We start from the raw sequence: 27165 nt of genomic DNA, 5'->3' as shown, positions 1-27165 counted from the left end.
ATTGCCACCTACAAAAGCTTCAGAAACATGTTCACATCTATTAAACAAAAAACTGAACGAGACTACTTCTCTAACAAACTTGAAGACGCACATAACAATGTTGGACAAAAATGGAACACTATCAAAGAAATTCTAAACAAGCAACCTCCTAACTCATCAATCACTAAACTAACTATCAACAACCAAGCAATTAAAAATAAACAAGAAATATGTGACCTTCTCAACACCCACTTTGCAAACATCGCTAGTCAACTACTCTCAAACTAACCTCCCTACTATGGTAATCCTACAGATTTTATGAGCCCATCCACACCCCATTCCATTTGTCTATATTCTGTTACTGAACAAGAAATATTAACTACTGTTAATATCTTGAAAAACAAAAAGAGCTATGCAGACGATGGACTCAACATGTTCCTTATCAAAAGCATAATTTCCTCTATCATATCACCACTTAATCATATCTTCAATTTATCACTAAGCACTGGAATCTTTCCTGACTCATTTAAAATAGCCAAAATCATACCAGTATTCAAGAAAGGAAACAAAGATGACATTAACAACTACAGACCCATCTCCATTCTTTCCCCGCTGTCAAAAATTCTTGAAAAACTTTTCTTTAAAAGACTCTCTAATTTCTTCTGCTCCAACAATACTATCTGCAATAACCAATACGGATTCAGACCCAACCACTCAACTAAGCTTGCTATTCTTGACTTCACTCAGCACATACTAAATGAAATGAATAACAAAAATCTTTCTATTGGCATTTTCCTGGACTTATCCAAAGTTCGATGTCATCGATCACAAAATACTCCTATCCAAACTACATCATTACGGAGTAAGAGGCACAGCTCACAACTGGATGAGAAGCTATCTTTCATCACGGACACAATATGTTTCCATGGACAACATCAATTCAAAGCACGCTCTTATTCATCACGGAGTGCCACAAGGATCCTTACTAGGACCCCTTCTATTTTCTATCTACATAAATGACCTCTGCAATGTTTCGCCCTCAACCAAATGCGTACTGTTCGCAGACGACACCAACCTTCTTTTTACTTCCAACAACCTACCAGATTGCTCTGAACATATCAATCTTGAACTCCAAAAATACTCTAACTGGTTATCCAATAACAAACTAATCATAAATTATTCGAAATGTGCCTACATTATTTTTGGCCCAAAAATACTCACCAACCAAGCTCCTAACCTAAACCTATTAGTTAATGGTGTTCCTATAAGCCGCACCCTGTCTACCAAATTTCTTGGAATCACCATCACAGAAAATCTTTCATGGAATTCTCACCTACAAACTACCTCAGACAAAATCAACAAACTCACAGGCATCTTCTACAAAATCAAATATAAACTCTCTCTTTCTGCTCTTCGCACGCTTTATTACACATTCATCTACCCTTATCTAACCTACTTCATCACACTATGGGGAAATAGTCCAAAAAGCCACCTGAATAACCTAATACTTTCCCAAAAAAGATCAATACGTTTAATTTTTAACCTCAAACCCGATTCTCATACTAAACCCTTCTTCCTAGCAAAAAAAATTTTACCAGTTAACTTCATCTGTCTTTACTACTCTGCTTTATTCGTTTTTAAATTTATCAACAATCTTCTCCCACCTCACTTTATCAACTTCTACACATTAAGTAACTCCGTTCAATCTACAACCACTAGACACACCTCTCTCTTCTATATCTACAAAACTCGCCTCAAATTAATCCAGACAAGCATAAAAATAACAGGTCCTAAAATTTGGACAGAACTTTTACCTCCCCATCTAAGAGCCATCATAAACCTACAACATTCAAGTCAAAATTCCGTGCTTTTTTATTGACACTGGATCTCGACTCCACCACCTAATATTATATTAAGAATAAGCTAGAACAAATGATGCGGATGAATGGTCTTTATGAATGGTTAAACATTTATGTGTTTATATATGTACTGAGCGAACATTTACATAGTTATATGTCTATATATGTATGACACGAACATTTACTTATTTATCTTCAATTATCTTTCTGCTTCAGTTATTTTCCTTATTTTATTTCATTAACTATTCATGTATTTACCTGCGGTGGCCACCACAAGACAAACAGTCTTATTCGGTCTCCGCATATTCAACTTCATAACTTTTATTCACTTATTTGATATGTTGTTGATTATGAATAAAACTTTGAAAATGAAATGAAAAAAATGAAAATGAAGTATACCTCAACGATCATGATGAGTTTGTTCGTTTAAACGTTTTTAAAATGAAACATCTCTAACATTTTTAATACATTTATAGTGTGACGGTTTCACATTTCTTAAGATAAATGTTAAAATTTGCCAAAAGATGTGATTTTTTCTAGTAAACTCAAAAGCTCTTAAAAACAAAATACAAAATACTAACTAGTGCTGATCTTGGTATTCAAAGGGCTAATAAAACAAAAAATTTTGTTGATAACAAATAATTTATGAGCAAGTGCTTCAAATGAACTAAGTATATTTTTCAAATTTAAATTGATTAGTACATAAATAAAGCCCATTGATGCCGTTTGCTAATTTTTAAAACAATTTACACATATTTATCTTGGTGGCATTGAAGAATTTACAGAAATATTTTTTGACGATCTACCAAATTTCAACTAAAACACAAATTCCCAGCCCACCATAGATCGTAACAGTTTTCGAAGTCGATTTTATATTATGACTCATTATCCTTTTTAGATTTTTTTAATACTTAATGTTTACTTCAGTTTTTATAATTTTACATTCATTTACTTTTTTTATTTTCCTCTTACTCTTCATAAATAATCATGATTATTTTTTTGTTCTATAACCTAAACTTTATCAATGGGTGTTCTGTATTCCGGCTTTTGTTTCTTAGTTAAATCTAACTTCAGGCCAGCGTGTAAAAATTATTTCAAAGACCTAAATTTGTAAACACTCATCATTATAGAGTTTCTGAGCAAAATGCTATTTAGCTTTAATAAAAGTTTAATTTTTTCTTCCGACCGAGCCTTGTAACTTGACAAAAGTTTTTTCAAAGACATCCTCAGTTAAATGTTTTAGGATCTTCAGCATGTCAACACGATCGTCATCATTTTTAGACAAACAGTATGTAGGCAGGTATTTTTTTTAAAGCCTTAGCCTGATGTAAAGTTTTTTTTGAATAGATTTTTCCTTAGTACTAATAATTTCGACATTCGTTCTAACTTTCTTGCTAACGTTGTTTAAAAATGTTTCACTTATTTCATTTTTTAAAGTTTTAATGTCTTCACGCAAAACCGTATCAGATTTCGGTAGTGGTACATTGAAATTCGCCAAAATTTGAGGTCTGTAGGCTTTGGGACAACAAAGAAGAAAAAGCCCCTAATTTTTCAGATGTTATGTGTTTCTCATAAATTCATTTTCAACAAATAAATTTATTTCAGCAAAAATGATTCAGCTTAAACATTATTTTTTAATTTATCACAGTTTCTTATATAGCCCGCACAAATCACCTCGTTAGCTCGTGGTGTTGAAGATTGTTAATTTTTAGTCGTTAGGATTTCAATCCGATATATCAATGTTTTCATACTATACCGTCATATGTTATATTTTCATGTTGCTGTTGTTTGGCCCGAATACAAAAGATTCCCGGCTGTCACATGATATATACGTGATGCGTTAATTTGAGCGTATTCATCTACGCTACGTGTTTGTTGATAGATTTTATAATAATTAAAGTTTAGTGTGAATAACAATATTAAACTAATGATAAGAAGGTTAACATAAAATATGAAAATTGTAATAATATTTTAAATAGTTGTTAGCAATATTAAAAAAACTGGATTTCGAGATTAAATGTATTCGGGAATAAATTGTATGCGAAATCAAATGAAGTTGGGACCAAGTGAGTGGAATTAAATGTAGCGAGATAAAATGTAAGCAAACCTTGTTTAAAAATAGACAAAATGATGAACAATAAAAACCAATGAAAATTATTTTCTTTATTTCCATATTTAAATTTTAAGTAAGTAGAAAACAAATCTTCATAAGATTAATATGAAACAATCACCTGTACACGTCTCATTGTTTTGTGAGAGAATTCGGCCAGGTCTACATGTGCATTTGTATGTATTGTAACCAGTTCGCTCACACAAATCGCTGCAAATAGGTTTTAACCGTCCATTGTGGCGGTGAAAGCAGGGTGATCGATCTGTTTAAAACAAAAATCTCTGAAATTAGATATAACTAAAAATCGATCGTTTGTTTTGATCTTCATTTAATTTTTATAATTATTTGGACAATGAAAATGCTTGATATGCACAAAATGTTTTGAAGAAAAAAAAACAACAACGCAGAATTGAAAAATGTTTCATGTCCTATTGGAAGACCGTTTTCAAACATAAAACAATAATAATAAGTAACACCAATTTCAACAACATTTGAACCAACCTTTTATACAAAGATAACCATACCGCAAGACAAACCCGTGAGGACACAAACAACGACGTCTGCCTCTTGATGACGTAACACATACGTCACTGCATAATGGTTTCAATGAAGTGCAGATACTCTCATGAGCTATTTTATATTTTAATCCATATTTAGTTTAATTGGAAAAATGAGATTTATATGATCTTTAATGATAGATCTTAGAGTTTGAGTTTTCAGCAGACTAAAAAACTTGCTTATGTGATCTCAAAAAAATGAGATTGAATCAAACGTTATATTGTTCATGAATGTAAAAAACTTTTTGAAGAAAACCTTTTTTATAGATATTACGATCAGCGGTGACAATGGCAACAGACTTGAACTTATCACCCAGCGACACGTTTTTATTGTGTTCAATGTACATCTTATTTTGCATGAAGACAAGCTGCTGGTCTACATTAATCCAGATCAATTGGTTGCGAAAGTAAGTAAGACGAACAGGATGTGGAGAAATTCTTAAATGTTTATTAGTTCAATAATATATTAGATACAGAATGTTTGACCGAAAACTTGTTTTATAATTTAATGAAAAAGTAACTCATAGACGAATTAACAAAAAGATTTAATCTATGAAATCCATATTTTTTGAATGATTTGCTTCAAACAAAAAAATTTATTAGTGAAAATTTCACAAAGTTTATGAAGAAAACAAAATATTGTTCTAAATAGTTTTGTACCTTGGCAGATCTAGACAAACTTTAGCGTGGGGCTTAAATTTAGAAAATTTTTCAAACGTTGACCAGGAAAATTTTATAAAATGTTGAAATGTGTTTAAATGTTGACCAACATTTTGACGGAAAACAAACATTTCAAGCTGACGATATTTTTTTGCTTATTACGTGATTTTTTTTAGTTAAAAACGGCACTTTTTTGATTCAAACATTAAATTTTTCTGACTTTTAATACGACTAAAGCTCAAACAGGAGCCACGGCCACCCCTATATCCACCACTGGCTTTGTATCTACTTCTGTAAGGAATATATGACATGCTTCATACTTTTATATTCATACTCCAAGTACTCAGAATTATTTATTACTGAAGTTCTTTAATTAAATAGTTTTATAAATAAATAAAAAATACATGCATGCATACTTTACTGACTTTTAATACAAATACTATTACCGTCATGCACAAAAAGCGTTCAAAACTGTTATCTTCGAGCTTGATAATATGTTCGCAAAAATCTGAAGGTTCGAAAATTACTGCCAGCAAAATATTGATATGAAAAAGAAAGAATTTTCCATGTTAAAAATATTGCAAGATATGTTGCTACTGATGTGGTGGAGTATCTTAGTACAATCAATGTTCAAGTTGTGTCTTGTTATCTAATATTCAAAAGAAGGGGTGATGATGTTAAGCGAAATGATGTTCAGCCATCCACTTCATTCAGAAGATGTATAGATACAAAGTACGCCAATGTGATTACCAAAGACAGTTCATGGCCTAAGGGTGTTTGAATCAAAGATTGGTTGATCAATAATAACAGCGAAGTATGATGTTAAACTGCATTGCAACCACTCTGAACGTATTTCTAGTTAGGAGCTGGTTGTCCAGGAAAGGAAACAACACCGGATGAGGCGAATTTTCATGAACCAATTGATTATTTCTGTTGCATTTTATGGAATAACTTAACATTTAACAAAAACAGTTTGTTTATTTAATCCTGTTAACGTCTTTGAAGCGATTTAATTGGCGCTATAAATATCTCTTAATTATATTACGTATGGAAAACAATGTCGAATCAACAAATTGGGTCAGCGGTGAGTACTAGAATGAGTAAAAATTCTTATCCTTGACGAACATTTCCGTGTACATGTTCCATAGATCCACACACTTGTACTATCACCGCTTAGGGCCGTCTGTTTTCGTCAAATCCTTTTATAAGCGAAAGCAGCAGTTCCAGTTCTAAAGCGAAAACAGCCGACTGGGTAGACTTTCTCCATCCCAAGCACCGCAGAACATTAATACAAAAGGTTTTGGGATCTGAACCACATTTTTTATATTTTCTTTCAAGCTGTTTTTATATCTACGTACAGGGCCACATGCCAATCAACTTTCCGTCGCCAGAGAGCCAAAAAAAAATCTGCTTAAAAATTTTTGTGTTTTTTTTTTGATAATTTTTTTGATAAAAATTATTGATAACATGCCCTATCAAACAAAACTGAGTTTGAGGCAAAAACTTTCTACGTTCTTTGCATCACGCTCACAGCATATATTAGAGACAACCTGCACAAATAAATTAGTTTAAGGTAGAAAAAGTTCGGTAAGAAGGCCGATTTCAGCAGACACAATAAATTGCGACGTGATTACTGACCATTAGTATTGATACAGCAATTTAGTCGGAGCCGAGACCGATTTGATGAAAAAAATCGTCTATATAGCCAACGACAATTTTCTGTTTGGGTTACTCCCATAGCCTTCCCACGTGGCTGTAAGGCTGCGAAAGTTTAAAGTTAGAGATTTTTTTCTCCTTGGTTAACAACCTTCGCCAAGGCTATTGAGCTCTACCTGCCCGGAACAACTGGTCATGGCGCCGGTTATTCGCCTTCACCTGCTCTTTTTAGTTTTAACAGCTTTGCCACCTGAAGGCCAGAAGTAGAACTTAATTGACCAAGGTGAGATACCTACCGCCGATGGGAACATTTTCTAGGAAATGGAATTTCATTTCTCATCCCTACTCCCAGCATAGTCAACTCGTTTGAAGCCTAATAATACATACATACAATATACATGCAAGCATGCATGCATACATACAAACATACATACATAAATTTTTTTCCCAAAAAAGAAATTGTTATTGGAAAAAACTGATCAACAAAAATTGCGGATCTCCTAAGAATTTATTGAATATAGTAAACAAAAACAATGTTATGAAGTTACCGGAGAATCGTCTAATGAAATAATTAACTTAGATTCGTCTCAGTTTGCTAAGTATTTTGATAATAAAATTAATAGAATAAGACAGACCACCAATGTTACTAACAGAACAAAAATTCATCAGACTGTGTCTAACATAAACTGCTCTTTTTCTCAATTTACGCTTCTTACAGAATTGGAGGTCAAAAAAGTGGTGCTCAGCTTACCATCGAAGACTTGTTTGGTTTATGTCTTTCCCACACAATTTAGAAAAATATATTGATATGTTTATAGTTTTTCTGACGAGTTTTATAAATTTTAGTTTAAGCAGCGGTTTTTTTCCTCTTGGGTATAAACAAGCAGTAATTTATACGGTATTAAAAAAAGTGAACATGAATAAAAATGATTTGACTAGTTATAGACATTTCCAATATTTGTTTTATTTCTAAAGTAATCGAACAAGTCGTTGTTAAACAGCTTTTGAATTATTTGACTTTAAACAGCCTGTTACCAGTTCATCAGTCAAAATATCGTCAACACCACTCTACTAAGACAGCGCTACTTTGTGTTTTCTCTGAACTGTTTGCTGCCTTAATAACTTTCTTAGATATGAGTGCAGCTTTTGATTGTGTCGACCATCAAATTCTAGAAAAATTGGCTTATGAATATGGATCTGGTGCAGTTATTGAATGGTTTAGATTATATCTGGGTGGTAGGAAGCAGCAGGTAGTTTTCAGAAATGTATTATCTGAGGAAATGGTGACTAGACTCAGTGCTAAGACCTATTTTTTTGTTTTGTATATTGCCGGGGTTTTGAAGGTGATTGAGGAGTTCGGTTTTAATAATCATGCTTATGCTGATGATATCCAGTTAATAGTTAGCAATAAGCCAGAATTACTAAAATGTGAAATAAAGGGACTCGTCAAGTGTCTAAAAAAATATTGAATTGTGGATGTCTAACAATGTCTTAAATTAAACCAACAAAAGTCAAAAATTTTTCCCATTGGGACATGGCAGCAGTTAAAAAAACTTAATATTGATTCAGTTGAAATCGATGACGTCAAAATTAGTTTTTGTGATAAAGTAACTAATTTGGTTTGTTCACTGGATTCCAGATTATCAATATCATATAAAAACGATAACAAGAGCATGTTCCTTTCGAATCAAAGAATTATATAAGGTTAGAAATTCTTTGAATAAATCTGCCATTCAGACGTTGGTACATGCACTAGTTCATTCGAAATTAGACTATTGCAATGGCCTCTTTTTATTGTTTGCCTGATAAACATGTTTCTACTCTTCAGTCCATTCAGAATAGAGCGGCCAATTGATTGTAGGTGGTCTCAAATATAATCATGTAATTCCAGTTTTGAAAAGTCTTCATTGGCTTACTATAAAAAAAAGAATAACTTACAAAATAAGTCTAATAATGTATAAAGCGTTACATGGCCTATTACCAAGTTACCTAATTAACAAAATAAAAGAAAAATCTGTAATGACGAGTGGCATGAAACTTAGATCAGATGATATCATTTTGCTGGTTGTGCCGGACATCAATTTACAGATCGCATCAAGAAATTTGGCTGTTTCAGGACCGGCTGTTTGGAATAGTTTGCCAAGATCTTTGAAATCTAAGGATTTGAAACGGGACGATTTTAAAATAAACTTGAAAACCTTTTTGTTTACACTTTGATTTCAATACTGAATTGTTTATTTGTAACCGCCATCTTATACTGTGCTTTACTTTAACTCTTATAATTAATTTAATATAGATAGCGCTTTTGAGAACTTTTTGATTTTAATTAGCGCTTAATTAAATATCTTAATAATAAAATAATAATAAATAATAATAATAAATACATACATACATAAAGGACTATCCCTCTTTTCAACGTGAATGTTAAAATCACCCATAAGTACGACATGAGCCTCCGACATTGTAATAAACTCTAACATGGAAATCAACTCTTCAAAGAATAATTGCTACAGGTCATCCAGAGACATTTCAGCCCGAGATTGATAAACTTGTTGGTTGTTTGATGAAGATTGAACGTTGGATGTTGAGCAATTTTTTGAGGTTGAACCGGAGTAAAACTCAGATGCTTCCTGTCGGTACATGGCAGCAGTTGTCTAGACTTAATATAAATTCGGTTGAAGTTGGTGACGTTGAAGTATTATTTGCTTCTACAGTCTTGAATTTGGGGGTATGGCTGGATAGCAGGCTCTCTATGAATGATCAAATAAAGTCGCTATCAATTGCAAGTATGATGCATCTCAGAAAATTGTACAAGATTTGACACTATTTGAACAGATCTGCCATGGAAACACTTGTACATGCTTTTATTACATCTAGATTGGATTATTGTAACAGTTTATACTTTAAATTACCTGACACGTCAATAGATGTACTTCAGTATATTCCAAATCGAGCTGCAAGACTTGTCACAAAAAATTTGAAGTTCGATCATGTGACTCTAATGTTGAACGACTTACACTGGCTAAAAATTGAAAAAAGAATAATTTTTAAAATTGCTATCGTAACGTTTCGGTCATTACATGGTTTAGCATCAGAGTATTTGGCAGACAGGTTCATCAGAAAAACATCTGTGTTGGGTTCGCAGTTGAGATCAAATGACATGAACCTTCTGGTTGTGCCGGCAACGAATTTATAGATCGGATCACGCAAAATTGGAGTTGCTGGACCGGTGGTTTGGAACAGTCTACCAGTGTTTCTGAGAACACCAGATCTATCTTTGTATTTTTTTTAAAAAAGGAGCTGAAGACTCATTTATTTTTGCAGAATTAACAATGTCTTTGTCTTCGTTTGATTAATGTTTTGTTTGCTCATTTATTATAGGGTACGCTTTTGAAATCTTTTTGTAATTAGCGCTGTACAAATTGACTTGTAATAATAATAATACATACATCTATACATACAAACATACATACATACATACGCACGCACGCACGCACACACACACACACACTACACATCACACACACACACACACATACATACATACATACATACATACATACATACATACATACATACTGGGGGAACGGGTTGGCAGCCCAATCCCTCTAAAACTACTCGCTTCGTCCATCAATGAAATATGCCCCCCAGAGCACCAACCGAAAGGAGGGGGAGAATGATGAGCTCACTGGTGACCTACCCGGTAATTTGACTAACGCCTCCAAGAACCCCATAAATGGCGGGGGTGGTCATAAATGTGTATGTGGAAGAGGTTTCACATCTTCAAGAGGATTGAAAGTGCATCAAACTAAGATTAGATGTCTGTCAAGTACGTCGCAACGCTCGAATCTAGTGTTCGGTTAGACGGCGGAATCTACATACCAAGATGAAAACTACAGTGTGAGTGTATTCCACGCGTCGGATTTGGTGGAATGTCCAGTTAGAAAACGCATTAAATTTCTTCCAGCCTCAGAAAAAGTAGTATGGTCAAAATTGGACGCTGAAATCACCAGGACCTTTATGGCGAGCAGTTCAACTGATGTCCGTCTGTTCACGGATTTTTTGTATGAAAAATGTGCAAATCTGTTTGGTTTTCGTAAAACATTGGTCAAACCTGTTATGTGCAGGGCACATCACTATTTAATCTATTTGTTTTTGGGCGATAATTAATGTACAATATGACTTTTACTGTGACATGCTTTTTAGTTTGTTCAATTCGTTTCAATTTGTTTGGTTATAGAACGTTATATTTATTTTACGTAATAAATTAGTATACGTACATTACGCTTATTGTTTTCTATTTAGTTTTAGTTTCAACTTTTCAAAACAACGAAACACAACAGTGGCGCAATCGACAGATTTTTCCTGATTTACGGTGAATACTAATTAGCAAAATGGCGGAAATGAAGGAGATGATAAAATTGTTTGCTGAAATGATGTCGAAGCAACAGTTAGAAATGGCGAAGATATTGCAATCTTTTCAAGCCACGCCAGTACCGAAATTCGAATCATTCCAGCCCGAAAAGAAGTTGTTCAATGACTACATCAAAAGGTTTGAAACCTTCTTGCTGGCCAATTCAGTCTCGAAGCAAAAGGCAGCTCAAGTATTTCTTACAAATCAGAGTTCGGACATATATAAAACCCTGCAGACGGTTTCAAAACAAATGTCACCACCTCGTGATGTTAACTCATTGGATTTCAAGGAGATGGTCAAATATAAGAATTCAGCTTTCAACCCTACAACTTTTCTGATTAGGGAACGCTACAAATTTTGGACAAACTGCAAAAGAAAACCGGGCGAATCAGTTCAAGAATTAGCAAACTGCAGCAACATGTGATTTTCTTAATATTGAAAACCCATTAGATGAAGCGTTGAGGACAAATTTCATTTGCAACATTCAAAATGAAGCAATTTTGAAAGCTCTTTTCATGATTCCAGAAGCTCAGCTTTCTTTTTCCAAAGCTATCGAGATTGCGGATGAAATTGAAAGTGCAGCAACAGTAGCTAAAGACACAGTCTATGGGGGTACATCTCATAGTAATCCGGTTCTGCTGGTACATTCCAGAGGTAACACGGGGGTTCATGCAAAAGGGATGATGAAAGATCCAAAAAGGACTTTCAAACCAGGTAGGAATTTCGGAAAGTCCCATCCAAATTCCAATTCGTCATGTCACAGATGTGGCCACTAAACCTCAGATTGTTCCTTCAAAGGGATGAAATGCTCATAATGCAATAAAATGGGTCACGTAAAGCAAGTGTGTTTTGCTGCAAAATTCGAAAGAAACGTCTTAACCATAAAAACTATTAAAGATGATGATCAACTGCAGCTAGAGCTATATTTTAAAAACTTTAACAAAACTTTTGAAGTGGACAATGGTGCCAGAGAAAATTTTTGCAATGTCAGCGTCTGGGAAGATTTAGGTTCCCCTTCTTTGGTTCCGGTGAGTTCTCAGTATTGTTCAGCAACCGGCAATAAAATCCCAGTCAGAGGTGCTTGCTCAGTAGTTGCCACGATTTCAAATAGTTTAGACTGGAAACCTATAAAAATTAACGTAACAGACATTCATGGTTTAAATTTAATCGGTCGAAGATCAATTAAAGATTTCAAAATAAATATCAACAAGATGTTGAGAGACCAGGTAAACACAATTTCATGCCCAAACTTTTCAAAGTTGACAAACGATTGTGAAAAGCTATGTCTGGAATTCAAAGAGATTTTTGATCCTAGTCTCGGTTGTCTAAAGAATGTTGAATTGGACATCAAATTCCGAGAAAATACAACACCAGTTTTCAGACAACCACGAATTGTTCCTTTTTCAATACAAGACAAAGTAGATGACGACTACACGATTAAATACAGGAAGACTTCAGAAGACGGAAATGCAGATGTGTTACCATCGGGTGAAGATACAAAATTTGATGCTGCAGAGCAATTTCAACTCTATTTGAAAGAGAGGGGGATTCAGCACTTTACAGGCTCCCCATACCACCCGGCGACTAATGGTCAGGCAGAGAGGTTTGTTCAAACTTTCAAAAGGTCTATGGCAAAATCAACATTGCCGACCGAAGCTGCTTTACGGGAGGAGTTCCTCATGCAATACAGAAGAACTCCTTTTTCAACCGGTTTTTCACTAAGTCAATTACTGCATGGCAGGCAAATACGAACTAAAATTGATATTCTCCGACCAATTTTAAAAGGGAAAGAGAGGGAAGAGAACTACAATAAGGTGAAATGTTCGATTTCGATAGGTCAACCGTGTTATGTCAAGTACTATGGCCCAAGAAGAGATCGCCAAGCCAGATGGGTTTCTGCGATAGTTGTTCGAAGATTAGGTCAAAGACACATATTGGTAAAATCGATCCCACATGGTCTTCTATGGAAACGACACGTAGAGCAAATCCGTCCTAAATACGGTGCCAACCAAGATGGCGACCCAGAGGAAATCACTAGGACCCAGACCCAAGTTGTTTCAAGGCATTCAATCGTCAAACGTACCACGCCTGAAAGTAGTCAAGTGCTTTTCGACCCGATATCTCTCCCAAGAAGATCGGAACGTATACATCATAAGTTTGCCCACAAACTTTAGCTTGTTGGGAAGGTGTTATGTGCAGGGCACATCACTTTTTATTCTATTTGTTTTTGGGCAATAATTAATGTACAATGTGACTTTTACTGTGACATGCTTTTTAGTTTGTTCAATTCGTTTCAATTTGTTTGGTTATAGAACGTTATATTTATTTTACGTAATAAATTAGTATACGTACATTACGCTTATTGTTTTCTATTTAGTTTGCCTTTCAACTTTTCAAAACAGCAAAACACAACAAAACCTATGGAAAGGATGTCAAAAAGGCAGAGGAAAATTAATCAGCTGAAGAGCGAGCAGAAACGCCTGAAGAAATTATGGAAAATGTCAAATGGAGAAGAACGTGATAGTCTAGCTTAGTTGAGAGATGACATCAGAGTAAAACTGAGCCAGCTGCGTCGAGTGGAAAGGTTACGGTCAAAGAAATACCGACAAAGGAAAGCTAGGCTTTGGGAAACGGTTGTTTGAATAACCAAAATCCGGCGAATTGATTGTTTCAAGAATGGAACTAGAGGATCACCTTGCACAAACCTACACAACTACTGCTGGTGAACTGGAAGAAAATAACATGTTGAAGACTAAAAAGGAGTCCGGATACAAATTTAATCTAAGACCTCCCTCCCTTTGGGAAATTGAAACAATCATCGCAGTTAGAACGGTCACCTTTACGTTTGAAAATAACTCGGTATCTAACCCAAACAACATCTAAATGCTAACATTGCAATCTTGAACATCAACCTCTGTTCCACCGGAAACCAATGCAGACTTCGACAATAAAAAGTGATGTTCCCATCTACTAACACCAGTCACCAACATCACATCAGCATTCCGAATTAGCTGCAACCTGTACTACAACCCAGCGCCAGCTCAAACATCAAACTATTTCAATAATCAAATCTTGACATGATTAACGCGACTAACATAGTACAAAGGCAAGCATTTCTTTACCAATCTTCACATTTGATAGAATCATGTCTTTGTCTGCTGCAATACAAGGGCCATAAATGTTAATATACATACACATCAAGTCAACTAAATATTTGTGTTCAGACATGATTATTAGTTTAATATTAAAGAGGAAATATAAAATGTTATGTTAATAAATTTTATTTTTTTATCTAAGTTAATGAAACCTTGCTATTAACGCAAAATTTATTATTTCTGAGGAGTTACAAAATATACGGAAGGTCAGCTAATGTTATTATAAATTTAAAAAATACTAAAAAACTTTTTTAAATTGAAATTAGTGCACAATAAATGGAAATAAGTGTAATAATAAGTATATAAAAATAAATAAAAATAATTTGTATATGAGTGATGGTTGATTGTAGGATATATTTTGAATAAACACCATTTGAGTGTATTAATATTATAATAAACCAAAAAATATATAAATTTAACCACATTTCAAACCTGATAATATGAACATTTTTTATTCTCCCAGTCCAAATCATTAAATCAGCTTTGTCAAAAGTTTCGTTGAGTTCTCCATTGTTATAACTTTGCTCCTGATTCTTATCAAAATAATCTAATTCACCACTGAATATTATTCCGCTTTCGGATTCCAGCCAACTAATTTTACCACCGTTGACGTCAATAGTGATCTCACTAATGCACCCTTTTGCGTTCAGATGAGCCTCCGGCGATTCCAATGAGTTCAGACAGCTTTTACCCAACAGATCGCATGAAATCAGCTTGTTGTTAGTATGGTAGTGTAGATTAACATCGCATTGGGAGTAAAATAATCGTCTTTTTAAATGAAAATAACAAAAAACATCTTTTTAAATTTTAAAATGTACATGCAATTAATAAAACTTTAATTAGTTCAATAACATTTGATAAATGGATTAAATAATTAGTTGAAAAATCGTAACCTTCTTAATGGATCAACAACTAAAGATCGAAAGACAGTTTGAGATAAACTATTGTTAAGCGAAACTAGTTTAATTTTTTTCCGATAGTTGAAGCCACCAATCCATATTGATTTCTAAATAATTTCAGAAAAATTAAAAAATAATTTTTGCAATAAAGTGACAATAGTTTAACAACAGAATTCAACATGTTATTATCCTTATTATTATCAACAAATCGGGTTGACTTTTGGTGTTTGAAGGCGATGCGTCTCCTAGCTTGTCCCATGAAATATTTACTACATTAATAATAATAATAACTTTTTTATATTAATAATATTATTAAAATTATTTATTACGCCATAAAAAAGGACTGAGGCGCCATTAACATCAATGTTAATGTTATTATGCATTATAATGTGAGACCGTAGTTAAAAAAATTTAATGCTTGTGTGGAAGACTGAGTTTGAATGCTACCAATGTTTGAAAATATGTACCTGACTTTGTATCCAGTAGATATTTCTGTTAAGGTAGTCTACAGAAATGCTGCTGCATTCTTTTAAATGATCAAATATCGTGTTTTTGTGTCTGTTAATTGGTTAAAGACACGACATTGTTATGACTTCGCTGACTTTGTAGAACAATTTATTTTGGCAAATTGAATTTAAATTTTATATCGCGTAGTGTTTTTGTTTTGCTAGTTAAATTTGAAATAACGACCAGCATTAATACATTTAAACATTATACATAGCTTAAAAGTTACAGTTTTCGCAATTAAAAATAAAGTTGACGATTAATCAGAAAATATCAGTTGACATGCACAAACATCGTCCGGTGCTACTTCTCGTGGTTGAAGCGTTATTTTCAAATATACGTAAATTAAAATTTAAAAAAATTATAGCTCGTTAAAATTGGCAATAATAAATTTTTAATAAATAATGCAAAATGATACGGAAATAATAGTTGTGGCAATATCACCTACTTTGTTAATGTTTCAAGGTGAATAAGCCCAATGACATCATTTCCTTCATTTTCGCTATCATCACTGTAATCGCCTTCAAAATTGCTCTGTTCAACTTTCTCATTTTTAGAAAAATTGTTTTCATTAAAATAAGAGATCGAGTTGCGAGTCCTGTTGTTATCATATGATTTTTCGTTTATTAGACGATCAGAAAAAAAAATAGAAAATGTAATTGGGTCATATGACAATGAAGTCAACCAGTCAAACTGGATATTTTCAATTTTATCAAAAATTTCGTATTCTGCATCAACTATCATGCGATTCAAGAAGTAGTTGTCCGCCAAGTACATGATCGGAACTTGAAGGTCTACAAAAATTGTTTGTTTATTATGTTTGCTTCATTTCAATATTTATTTAAGAAATATCGCAAAATATATTTAACGATACAATTAAATATAAAGCTTAATAAGTTTAATTGAAATTCATATATAACAATACTGTTGGATATAAAACTTAATATTTTATTTATTATTACATTATCATGATGTGCACATGTTGGCGTTAAACTCTAAGCGTTGTATATATGGCATTATTCTATGTAATTCATTTTTTTATAAAACACTCACACATACATTAAAATTTTTATGCAAACATTCAATAATATCTAAAACTAATGGAGCAATAAAAACAATGACCTGCGCATTTTTTCCCATCAGGCAGAAGATATCTGCCAAATCTGCACGTGCATTTGATTTTATTTTGATTGACACGCTCGCACAAATCACCGCAGATGGCTTTTGGTTGATCGTTCTCGTGTCGGAAGCAGGGGTCTATACAAATGAAGATTTGATAAAATATCAATATTAACATTATATTATTATTTATAAAAAGAACATCTCTGAAAAAACTCAAAGATTTGCTACATGTTAACAGCAACTTAAATACAACACCACGATGGAAACTCTAAATTCTAAGACGAGTAATTCCTTCTCAACTATCCTAACCCTAAAACAGACAGAAAACAACCTTAACTGACTGATTGAAAAGGCTGTGCGAGATTGGCTGTCTGTAGTTGTGGTATTTGTGCTACCAAAGTTCTCCCGATGCGTATAAATGTAGAGGCCTCAACATCAAACAATTTAAAACATGGATGGTGAGAATAAAGCTTCGCCGTTATTTAAAACTAAACACTAACGGTTAAGCTTGCCTGGTGCTTGTTTCGCAGTTCGTGCAGTGACCGAGTTCGAATATTACAATATAATCCCGCCTATCACTTGGTTCGTGTGTGATGCGTCGTTTAGCATCTATTTATATACGATGTTTGGGTGTTGTTAAAAAAGTTAAAGATCTATTACACTCTTTCTAAATACAAAGGAATCAGCAACACGGACAAACATCCTATACGAATACATACTAAACGACGCATCAACAAAGCATATAATAGGCGGGGATAATGGTAATATTGTCAAGGCAATATCGGAATCATACATTGACAAAATCGAATCGAAAACAACACCCAAATTGCTAGATGAACAAAAAAATTTGATCTTCTGGCCATCTGTGGTGATTGAATTAAACTAACATTAATAATTGTTGCCATGTCTCTTGGCGAAAACTACGTTTTTTTCTGGTTGAGTTTGCGTTTTAAAATATAAAAACAATTGTAAATTTTATATATATACAAATGATAAAACTATGTTGAAGAAAGATGTTTGGAAGGCTGTGCTTATTAAAAAAAAGTGTTCTATTCAGTGTTGAAAAAACAACTATTGGAAGAATTAGGTTGAAGGTAATAAAGGACAACCTAAAAAATTATGGAGTGTTGTAAACAAAGTACTCTGTAGAGTATCTTCGTTGAATTCACCGAGATCATTCTGTCAACATAGTCCTACTATAATAAATAACATAGCGCAATTTGATCATTCCGGCGGTTATAACAATATTTAATAATACTGCTGGAATTTATTTTGTATTTTACCTTTTATGCACAGATAGCCATACCGAAGCACATGTCCAGAGGGGCACAAACAACGACGGTTACCATTTTTTGAAGTCACGCATACGTCACTACATAAAGGTTTTTTTGATGTACATATGCTGTAATGGGCTGTTAAATGTTTGTAAGAATCAAATTAGTGTAGAAAACAATTATAAAGCTTTTTACACTATTAAATATAACTATTTTTTACTACCTTTGTTATGAATATTCTTATCAGCGGCAACTAAAGCGACATAATGAACGTCGTTTTCTAGTTGAATATCTTCGACAGCTTCAGAAAATGCGTTGTCTGATTTCATGTGAGCATAATGATTATCTTGGTCTATCCAGATCAATTTATTGTTCATATAAACAACACTTTTAGGATGATTACTACACCTAATAATGATAGATTAATATTTACACATAACAGAATTATTTTGGTCTTTTAATATATATATATATATATATATATATATATATATATATAGATGGATGGATGGATGGATGGATGGATAGATAGATAGATACATAGGTGCATAATTTAAGAACATGGTATGTTAAAGGTTAGGCTAGGCATACATGACACATAATTACAACATCACTAATTGTGAGGTGAGCTGGACAATTTTCTTTGTGCTATGGGTTATGCATAAATTATAAGCTGATCTTTGTGTAAAAGAACTTGTGCACGTGCATACATGACACATAATAACAACATCACTAATTGTGAGGTGAGCTGGACAATTTTCTTTATGCTATAACATGGGTTATGCATAAATTATAAACTGACCTTTGCGTACATATATTACTATAGATTATTTAAAAAAAATTTTCTCTGTGTTAATTTTTAAATTTTACTCTTCTTTCTTCCCAGTTTTGTTAATTTTACACATTTCCCATTTTACACATTACCTATTTTTACACATTACCCATTTCTACACATAAAATACGTTCTTGACAGGTATCGAACTAAATACATAAGAAATTAATGTAAATCATGTTTATGTTATGTTTATGCACATATCATATGGGCATTCTTCTACATTTCAATTTTTAAAATCGTTGATTAAAATTTTCTAACACAGCAATAAGGCAGAAACTTGTTTATACCATTTCTTATTTATTGCGCTGTTTAATTTTTAATTATAAAACAAATTTTGAAATGTGTAAGCCAACACAAGAATTTATTCAAATTTTTCATACTCAAAGAATAAAATATCAACTTGTAAAAAATATCAGTGTACATTAATTTAAAAAATTTAGCAGAACACTTTTTATGGTTTAACTTATGGAAGCATACAAAATAACTAACTTAATGGTATGAATATTTTTCAATCTTCCCGTCCAAATTTTTTGCTCGTTAATATCAAACTGGCTATTTTCTTCAATATCATTGTTAAGTTGAAAATCGTAACTGTTGACACTACTGTCTAATTCTCCAGTAAAAATGTTTCCATTTCCAGCATCTATCCAGCTTATTTTAGCATCCTTGACATCTACTGTGATGGCACTAGCACACCCCATTGCATTCAATTCTGCTGTTTCTTGCGTTTCCAAAGAGTTTAGACAATGCATGGCGGATAAATCGCATGAGATCAGCTTGTTGTTGCCATTGTACAAATTCACATCGCATTGTGAGTAAAAAAATCTCCTGTTCAATCACAATACTCAATGTTAAGTAATAATTATTTGGATACTAATATGATAGTTTGATACCAATAACCTTAAAAATGAATTTACAGTTTATAATAGAAACCATTTCTAATTGGTACACTTTTATAAATAATGGCCTCTAAAAATTAAAATGTTCAAATATAACAATTTATTTTTCAACCTTCTAACTGAATCAACAAATAAGGACCGAATAGCTAAATTGTTGCTCTTTTCAACGCCTTCAACTTCACTACTGTTCAAAGCAAGAAGTCTAATTTTTTTTTTATAGTTTAAACTACCAACCCAGATAGATTCCTAAAATAAAAATCAAAGCTTGAAAATTATCCATTAAATTGTTATAATATTTAATAAAGATATTCAATAATAACAAAACCTGATTTTGTATCCAATATATATTTCTGTTGATATAATCCAATGAGATACTGCTGAACTGTTCTAAACTCTTGAATATTGTCGTCTTGTGTCTGAATGAATTATTTAGAATGGACAACTACTAAGTTGAGTTTACAAAAATTATGTCGTCAACAGAGACATGTATGATTAAAAAACATACAACGCTTTTCTGAAGAAACGCATCAGAGAAATCAAGTAGAAACAATCAAGTAGAAATCAAGAAGAAAAAGAGCAAGTAGAAACGATTATATAATAAATATATTTATAAATATATTGTAATGATATATAAAATCTATGTAATAAAAAACTGAGTATGCGTGTATGTCTTTGTTGGCCCTAAAATCATTCTGTTAGACATCATAAACAGGCCCTATTTCACGGTCTGCCAGAAACCCTGTTAGTCTTTTATAACTTTATTGTGCTAGACATGACAATTTTCTAAAATCTCCAGTTGAAACGACATGTGCATTAAGTTAAATATAGTGCTTTTTTCTTGTTCATATTTTAAAAAAGTTGTTGACAAAAACATTTTTATGAAATATAAAAAAAAATAACTTAAATTTCAACACAATTTTTGCATTTGTTACATGAAAATAAACGTTCTGTAAATTTTTGAAATTTATTTATTTTTTTTTCGCCGAGATCATTATACAAATGTCCCAACAAAAGAAACTTAGTGAAAAATTTTGGTGATCAATAAATTGAAAAACAAAATGCTCCATTACACTACACAGCAAAAATACAACAATCGTAGTTTCAGCCAGTAGTGTTTCGACGTACTTTAATTAATGTGGGAGAATATTGATTATCTACATTGCAATAACTTGTAGCTGATTAAAATTATTAAAGTGCTTTAAAATTATTTTTTAACGCTATAATAGCAATGTTATTGATTGGGCGGCGTGACGGCGTAATGGTTAAAGGCGCCTGGTCATGTTGTTGCAATGACAGGGTTCAAATACGAAGAGATCCCAGCCTATTGTATGCAATGTGTATGATGCGTGGTTTTCACGCGTGATCATGTGTGTTTGTCGTTGATACCTCTGAAGAGATCGACCTTTAACTTTTTTAAGAACATCAATCAATATTATTTTACTTGGTCAGTGTTTCAAGATGAATAAGTCCAATAGTATCATAATCGTCCTTTTCCTTGTAATAACTGATCTCATTGTTAGCACTGTACATTGGATCTTCTGATTTTTTCAAATTAAAAGTTTATAAAAATCATATTATGTCAAATCATTTTATTACCGTTATAAGTTTTTGTGGTCATCCGTTCAGAGAAATAAAGGGAATTTGTTATTGGATCAAATGACAACGAAGTTAAGCCATTAAATTTCAAGTTTAACACTTTTTTATATCCCTCAAAATTATTTAAAAGGTAGATAAGTGTTGTATTATTTGCTACATATATCGATGGTGTTTGAATATCATCTGCAAAATTAATTATTTACTTTCATAATTGATGATAATTGTAAAAATATAAACCATACAATGTTCTTTTTGTTAATAAGTGTTTTAAAAAACATTAGTTCGGAGGAGATAATGAAGAGCGCAATATCCATTCAACTCGTGACAAGCGCTGTACAAATTCAGCAAAACAATAAAATAATTTTCAGATAGATAAAACTTGCTAATCAGTGCCGGCTCTAGGCACAGGCAAGAGAGGCAGCTGCCTAGGAGCGGCACTTTTCTAGCCTCCTCGGTACCACCAAGAAATTAACGTAATTTAATTATTTTTTCGATCAATATGGCAGACATATGATCTAATTAGTACCTCTGTGAAGTTTGAACATGATCAGACAACTGATATACTGTGCTGGAGAAATCTTTGATGCTCTTTTTGAAATCAGCCGAGACATTTTTTATAATCCATCTTCACGTTATGAAGCAGAGGCATTAACTCAAAACATGAAAAACTTTAAAATTTGTTGCTGTACTGTGATATGGTTCAGAATTTTGAACCAAATAAACTTAGCTAGCAAAGTTATTCAGAATATTGAAATTGACATTTCTGAAGCCAAACAAATTTTGAACAAAACCTTCTTAAAGTTATATTGCTTTTGAAAAAGTTATTTCTGATGTAAAATTAATTGCAGCTAAATAAGATTTGGAGCCATCATTTGCATTTAAAGTTTTTATTAGACAAAGGTTTAAAAAACAAATGTTTTCATATGAAACTCGAGATTATCCCATTATAAATCCAAAAGATAGATTTAAAATATGTTTTAATTGCATTTTGGATAGTGCTATAAACTCGATTGAAGAAAGATTTAACCAGTTAAATGAACACTGTGATGCTTTTCAATTCCTGTACAATATTGCAAATATTAAAAATGAATTTTCGAAGGAAAGTCTTAAAGAAAAATGTTTAAATCTTCAAGAAATTTTAAGCACATATACTTTTGATGGCATGGAATTATTAGAAAAATCGCTTGCATTGTCTGAATTAATTGAATCAAAAACGTCACTATTTAAAGTACTAGAGCTTATTTTAAAAAACAATAATTTCATCCCAAATGTTTCAATTGCTTTACAAATTCTGCTAACACAAACAGTATCAGTTACATCAGGAGAGCGTAGTTTTTCAAAACTGAAATTAATTAAAGATTACTTAAGATACACTATGTCACAAAATCGTTTGACATGTCTTTCTTTAAATTCCATAGAAAGTGATATGGCTAAAAAAAAATTTTATTGAATTGCTTTTTATGTTAGTACTGTTTGGATTTAATATTTTGCAAATAATCGATTTTGTACGTAACTCTTAGTTTTACTATAAAGCATTTTTTTATATATTGGCGCATTTTAGTTAGGGTGGCAAACTAGGATCTTGCCTTGGGTGGCAAAATACCTTGAACCGGCACTGTTGCCAACAACTGATCTATTTCGATAACAAAAAAAACTTCACAATGACGTATGACTAGCAAAATTCTGCCCGCCAAGTTGAACAACTTTTTATATTTTCCCGCAAACTCTATCAAGTAGATTCTGCATATCTAGAAAACTTACAGCTTCTTTTTTGTTTTTAAACGTTTCATCATGATTGCAGCATAAAATGTTACAGAACTGAGACGTAAATATCATTCTTTTTATTTTCAGTTTAAAAAGTTATATTAATTTATAATTTTTTAAACATTTTGTTAATATTTAAATATTTGTTAGTAGTCCATATTAGCTTTGCAATAAAAAATCTCATTTAAATAAAATAACAAAAAATAATTAAATTGTATTAAAGTTTACTTTTCATAGTTCAATATACAAATTTCAAAGTATTAGAAAAGCAAACTATAATTTATATATAAACAAAAAAATAGCCCCTAAAATTCATTTGCATTATTTGAGTTTGTTTTCGAAACTGGAAACTTAACTGCACACGAAACAAATATTAAATTTACGTCTTATACAGGTTTGAAAAAAAAATTAATTTTTGACCTGCGCACGTTTTTCCATCAGCCAGCAGGTTTCTGCCAGGCCTGCACAAACATTGGAAATGTTTCTTATTAATAGGACGACAAATGTCACTGCAAATAATGTTCCAAAAACCATTTTTGCGGTAGAAACATGGAGCACGATCTGTGTTTGAGGAAAAAATTAGTCAGCCCAATTGCTAAACTATTTTTTAGTTGTTAATCAGAAAGTAAACACAACAAAAAAAATAATTTTCACCCATAAGTTTCACCAGCCATCAGCAATTATATATTTATTATCGCGGAATAATAATAAATATAAGCAGAAGTTAATGATGGTAAAAATTATATACTTTATGAACCTTTAGTACACAAGTATCCATATTGCAAAACATATCCTTCAGGACATAAACAACGTCGTTCGCCTTTATAGGATGTTACGCAAACGTCACTGCAAAACGGTTTTATTGAAGAGCAGAGGCTGTTATGGGCTTTCATAAAATTAAATAAAAAAAATTATTTTTTATAATATAACATTTTATCAATTTTTTTTGAAATATAATAAATTTATTTGTAGTGTAATAAACATTTATAATGAAGATACATTGACGAACAAAAAATTTTACATTTAAAAAGTTAATATCATTTTACTTTTCTTATAAATGTCTTTATCAGCTGTTACCATAGAAACGTATTTAACGTTATCATTTATTAGAATGGTTTTGACGAAATCATCAGATGTGGAATCTTCAGAGGCAACGTGCAGACGATTCTGATCAATCCATATCAGACGGTCACGAAGATAGGTGAAACCAAGAAGATGTGGAGATTGTCTGCAAAATTATGTTAGGAAATATTATATTTAATATTGGGTCACAAAATTTTTGTTTGTGTTGATTTCTTTATAGAAAAAAAAACAATCTTAACTCTAAACCTACCTCAGTTTGTATAAAAAAATCCGCTTGAAAATATGCTTGTAACATTTTTATAGTATTATAATAAGCAAGTTGAACATTATCTCTATTCCTATTGTGACATTTTTCAATATATTGCCTTATAAAATTTTTACGTGTTAAAACTAGACGGCCGCATGAATGCTCTCAAAAACACAATTAAATACAAGTTACGTGTTACTAGTGTATGAATTTTATTGCTCACTGGCAAACTATACAAACAATTCATTTCATTTTATTGTACACGTATTTTATTCTAAATTTAATTTAAATTCAATTTTGATGTTTTCAATAAAAATTTAAACTTGTTCTCTGAATTTTTCATTAATTTTACAAAATTAGTTTAGATTCTACATTTTTTAAAACCTATGTGCACTGCACAGTAACGGCTTAACGCTATTTACTTTTTGCTTGTTGGAAGAGCTATCAACATGATAACGATAACAATATATAACATGGTCTTCATCAATATCTAACTTCGAATAGATAGTCTTTTTGCAGTTAATATCAGATTCGGTCAGGAACTGATTTAGCACGGGCAAAACAGGCACGGCATTGGGTAGTTGATTTTTAAAGCTTAACACCGTTTTAAAAATCTTTAACATTTAAAACCGTAGCGCATTAATTACAAGAACCAAAATATCATGCCAAAATACACCTTGATTCTTTCACCAAAAATTTGTTTGCATAGTTTTGACTTTTGATGTAACACTTTTTTATTATTAGGACATTAAATACATAACGTATATGTGACCCCATTATGCCAATGATTACATATGATACAAAAATATATATACAGATTTCGGTTAAATGTGAAATTTATTAAAATTTTAACTAAAATGGGGAAACAGGAATTTAAATTGCCTGTTGGTAACATAAAAGTTAATCCAATAACAAAATTCAGCATAAATAATCAACTAACTTAATAACGTGAACGTTTTTGATACTTTCGGTTGAAAATTTGTCATCATCAAGAGTACTTTCATACTCGCTGTCATTTGTATTAGTATAGTCATGGCTTTTAACATCATCATTAGGAACTTCCAACCGCCCACTGAAAATTGTGCTTTTAGCAGTTTGCATCCAACTTATTTTTCCATTCTCAATTGTGATACCATCGATGCACCCTCTTTTGTTTAAATATATATCTGTTAGTTCCAGTAAATTATGACAAAACTGGCCTGACAAATCACAAGAGAATAACTTGTTGGTTGTGCGAGAGAAAGAATCAGTATCACATTGAGAATAATATAATCGCCTGCGTCGATCAAGTTAGTTTTCATACATTAATCAAAAAGTAGAATTTGGACAAAAATTTAAAACATTTACAGAATAACATTAGATATATTTTATTTAATAAATAAGGAGTTTACTAACACCAAACATGCTGTAATTTTCTGACAGACTTAATCATATACACATATTATTATTATTATTATTATTACGGAAATTTATATACAGCGCTTTTTAATTGTTGAAACTCAAAAGCGCTACTGAATCATAGACAAATAAGACGGACGTTCATTGTGCAAATAAATAAGTTTTAAGCTGACTTCGAAATTGTAAATATGGTAGGTTAGGGTCAAGTAAGTAAGGAGGTAAACCACTTCAAACAACCGAGCCAAGAACCGCAACTTTGTAGTCGGAATAAAAAATAAAATGCGCTCGGTTGATCGGAAGGAATATTTTGAAAAATGAGATTTGTATGATTCCAATCTATCAATGAGAGGGAGGTGCTGCATTATTGACACATTTAAACATCAAAACTGGTAACTTGAAGAAAACACGTTTCTCAACCCTCAACCAGTGCAACTTATTCAAAATAGGCGTAACATGATCGAACAACGAACCACCCAAAACCATCTTGGCAGCACGATTCTGTATTGACTGAAGCTTTGAAAAAGACCTTTTGGTGACACCATAAATAAACCATTGCAATAGTCCAGTCTGGAGAAAACGAAAGAGGAGTCAAACTTTGAAAAACAGACGTGTTTAATGATTTTTTGACATTGCGTAATAAACGCAGTTGGTTTTAGCAGACCCTCACTAAATTATTAATATGTAAATCCATCTTTAGGTTTGAGTCAATTACAACTCCAAGACTACGGACAGATGTGGAAAATTCAATGATGTCATTGCCAATACAGATTGACAAAATTTTGACCAGATCAAGAGAACAAGAACTGCTTTGGGAGTCACAAATTATTTTACACAATTCTTCTGGAGTGCACATTTGAAATTTTCTTCATTTTCCTATACAAACGTTCTTGTTTTCGACAAATGCGTTTTAATGAACGACATTCAAAGTCAAACCAAGGGGCGGATGACACATGAGTAGATTTGACATAACGACAAGGAGCAACAATATCCACAATCCTCACAATTTCAAAATTAAACAAATCCAACAGGGTATCAGCGGAAAATGAATTGAACGGCCCTGAAATAGATGAATCGATAACTTTCAACTAAATAATACCAATATTCTTCCAACAAAGAAACACATGAGTAACTTTAATTCTAATTAAGTTACAATC

At 32.2% G+C, this 27165-nt stretch overlaps 4 protein-coding genes across 4 annotated transcripts; 1 reads left to right on the top strand and 3 right to left on the bottom strand.

The window, feature by feature from the left end:
* Positions 1 to 2849: 2849 nt before the first annotated feature.
* On the bottom strand, positions 2850 to 6304 carry HELRODRAFT_165059 (hypothetical protein; the record flags this gene model as incomplete). The annotated part of the gene is made up of 7 exons (XM_009030958.1): positions 2850 to 2906; positions 3226 to 3381; positions 4070 to 4158; positions 4450 to 4578; positions 4762 to 4881; positions 5386 to 5456; positions 6291 to 6304. 7 exons carry the CDS (start codon positions 6302 to 6304, stop codon positions 2850 to 2852), a joined length of 636 nt encoding a protein of 211 aa, XP_009029206.1.
* A 4911-nt stretch (positions 6305 to 11215) lies between these two features.
* HELRODRAFT_165058 (hypothetical protein) lies at positions 11216 to 13409 on the top strand (the record flags this gene model as incomplete). Its single annotated transcript, XM_009030957.1, has 3 exons — positions 11216 to 11271; positions 11888 to 11949; positions 13021 to 13409. 3 exons carry the CDS (start codon positions 11216 to 11218, stop codon positions 13407 to 13409), a joined length of 507 nt encoding a protein of 168 aa, XP_009029205.1.
* Positions 13410 to 14527: 1118 nt separating this feature from the next.
* HELRODRAFT_189631 (hypothetical protein) lies at positions 14528 to 22130 on the bottom strand (the record flags this gene model as incomplete). Its single annotated transcript, XM_009030956.1, has 14 exons — positions 14528 to 14570; positions 14823 to 15158; positions 15284 to 15396; positions 15757 to 15847; positions 16242 to 16391; positions 16488 to 16587; positions 16916 to 17050; positions 18199 to 18327; positions 18413 to 18597; positions 19514 to 19852; positions 20036 to 20169; positions 20249 to 20339; positions 21365 to 21461; positions 22046 to 22130. 14 exons carry the CDS (start codon positions 22128 to 22130, stop codon positions 14528 to 14530), a joined length of 2028 nt encoding a protein of 675 aa, XP_009029204.1.
* A 2176-nt stretch (positions 22131 to 24306) lies between these two features.
* Positions 24307 to 26864, bottom strand: HELRODRAFT_165056 (hypothetical protein; the record flags this gene model as incomplete). Its single annotated transcript, XM_009030955.1, has 3 exons — positions 24307 to 24511; positions 25554 to 25812; positions 26735 to 26864. 3 exons carry the CDS (start codon positions 26862 to 26864, stop codon positions 24307 to 24309), a joined length of 594 nt encoding a protein of 197 aa, XP_009029203.1.
* Between the last annotated feature and the right edge of the window lie 301 nt (positions 26865 to 27165).

Source organism: Helobdella robusta (assembly GCF_000326865.2).
Source record: "Helobdella robusta unplaced genomic scaffold HELROscaffold_7, whole genome shotgun sequence".
Taxonomy (NCBI): Eukaryota; Metazoa; Annelida; class Clitellata; order Rhynchobdellida; family Glossiphoniidae; genus Helobdella; species Helobdella robusta.
The sequence above is the reverse complement of the archived record's forward strand: the minus strand, read 5'-3'. Positions and strand labels throughout refer to the sequence as shown.